The sequence below is a fragment of the Sus scrofa genome, chromosome 10 (assembly GCF_054392235.1).
Source record: "Sus scrofa isolate SSC_HxYL_T2T_F1_AM1 chromosome 10, Sscrofa_HxYL_maternal_Yorkshire_Landrace_v2.0, whole genome shotgun sequence".
NCBI lineage: Eukaryota > Metazoa > Chordata > Mammalia > Artiodactyla > Suidae > Sus > Sus scrofa.
In genome coordinates, this window is record NC_139392.1 from 49,074,380 (window position 1) to 49,076,779 (window position 2,400).

General features: G+C 40.8%; 1 protein-coding gene across 1 annotated transcript; it reads left to right on the plus strand.

The window, feature by feature from the left end:
* Positions 1 to 207: 207 nt before the first annotated feature.
* LOC146399377 (olfactory receptor 5AN6-like) lies at positions 208 to 1,149 on the plus strand. Its single transcript, XM_084980683.1, has one exon. The coding sequence runs from the start codon at positions 208 to 210 to the stop codon at positions 1,147 to 1,149; it is 942 nt and encodes a 313-aa protein (XP_084836809.1).
* The last annotated feature ends 1,251 nt before the right edge of the window (positions 1,150 to 2,400 follow it).

A 2,400-nucleotide genomic window follows, 5' to 3' on the forward strand; every position in this document is an offset into this window, starting at 1 on the left:
CCCTCCTTTACATGTGGGAAAAGCAACACACAGAACCATTATTTAGGGGCAATGTTAACCAAGGTTATTTCTTATAAAACAATTCAATATTTCTCTTTATTCTGTGTTCAGTGTGTTTTTAGGCAGTTTATTCCAATAGAAATTGGGGTAACTTGACTTAAGAGATTTATTCTCTTCTTTCCCTGTAGATCCTAGGATCAGCGAACAATGGCTGGGGGAAAGAACAGTACAACAATTACAAAGTTCATTCTCTTAGGATTCTCTGAATTTCCAAAGCTCACTGCTGTCCTCTTTTCAGTATTCCTAAGGATCTCCCTCATGACAGTGTTCTGGAACATGGGCCTTATCATGCTTATCAGGATGGACTCTCATTTGCACACACCTATGTACTTTTTTCTCAGTAACCTATCCTTGCTGGACATCTGCTATGTTTCCACCATAGCCCCCAGAATGCTCTCTGATTTCTTCAAGAAGTATAAATTCATCTCCTTTATGGGATGCACCATGCAATACTTCTTCTCTAGCCTGGCTCTCACTGAGTGCTGTCTCCTGGCCGCCATGGCTTATGATCACTATGCTGCCATTTGCAATCCTCTCCTCTACACAGCCATCATGTCCCCCACCCTCTGTGTGCAGATGGTGGCAGGATCTTGTGTAACTGGATTCTTTGGCTCATTCATTCAACTATGTGCCTTATTTCAGCTCCATTTTTGTGGACAAAATGTCACCAATCATTTCTTCTGTGACCTGCCCCAACTGCTAATCTTATCTTGCTCTGACACCTTTTTCTTTCAAGTCATGACATCTGTGCTCACAGTGATCTTTGGGCTCACATCTGTCCTGGTTATTATAATATCCTATGGTTATATCATTGCCACCATTCTTAAGATCACTTCATCTGAAGGCAGGTCCAAGGCCTTCAATACCCGTGCTTCTCACCTGACAGCAGTAACCCTCTTCTTTGGCTCAGGTATCTTCATTTATATGTATCCTAATTCTGGTGATTCCCTGAGCCAAAACAAGTTGGTATCTGTCTTATACACTGTTATAATTTCCATGCTAGATCCACTGATCTACAGTCTAAGGAACAAGGAAATCCAAGATTCCCTAAGCAGATGGAGGAAGACAATCTTTTCCTGGTGTTACTAATTATGGAACTTATTTCAGATGAACAGTGTAAGAGAAATGTCAACTAAAACATAGATCATGAACTCTCCTACTTTCAGGCTGAATTATAGTTGCTATAGCCTTCTATTATAGACCAGGACTGGCACAAGGACAAGAAAAATGTATAAGAATCTAGAAGTTTAATATATCCACCCTTCATCAGTGATGATCTAATACATCAATGGGCCAAGCAATCCACAAGTATTTTTGTAGCTGGTCAGCATGGTGTGACCATTCAAATTCAATATTCCATCCCTACTGAGCTTGTACTACCTCAGGGACCAACAATGCCAGTAGTAGTCACGGCTGTCAGGAGAAAAGCAAGCCTCCTCATAGCATCTCACTTTAGGTAGGACAAGAATTATTATTAGTACCAAGAGATCTTTTTTTTTTTTGTTTGTTTGGCTACACCCACAGCATGTGAAAGTTCCCAGGCCAGAGATTTAACCTGTGCCACATTGACCCAAGCCACTGTGGTGGAAGTATTGGATCTTTAACCTGCTGTGCTAACAATGGAACTCCCTTGAAAGACATTTTTATGAAGAATTTCCTAAATAATTAGGTTAGTTCTCACATTTAACCTATTCTTTCATCTCTGGAAATTATGAATTAATTTCTTCATTTACATATTTGTTCAAAACAAAAAAAAAGAAAGAAACCCATGAGATCAAAAGATTTTTTTTTTTTGTCTTTTTTGTTGCTATCTCTTGGGCCACTTCCACAGCATATGGAGGTTCCCAGGCTAGGGGTTGAATCAGAGCTGTAGCCACCGGCCTACGCCAGAGCCACAGCAATGCGGGATCCGAGCCGCATCTGCAACCTACACCACAGCTCACAGCAACGCCAGATCGTTAACCCACTGAGCAAGGGCAGGGACCGAACCCGCGACCTCATTGTTCCTAGTCGGATTCGTTAACCACTGCGCCACGACGGGAACTCCTCAAAAGTTTTTTTAATGTCACATATGAATAAATGTGTTGTAATAAGAATGCTTAACTTGTGTGTCATATTTAAGGTTTGGTTGATCAATGTCTTATTAGGGACCCTTAGACAATTCCTTGTCCCTCATTGCTATAGAGTCATCTTTGTTCTTCCTTCTTCACTGCGTAACCAGAAAAGGGAATCAGAAAATGGTACTTTGTTGGTGAGGTTATCCAGAAGCTGATTTAGGCACCTCCAACAATGTCTTCATGTTCCTTTTTATCTTTTAAAGTAGATCAAGACTCCTTTAGG

What these genes read in the sequence shown, in the direction of transcription:
- LOC146399377 (XM_084980683.1), top strand. Translation starts at nt 208, where the DNA reads ATGGCTGGGGGAAAGAACAGTACAACAATTACAAAGTTCATTCTCTTA.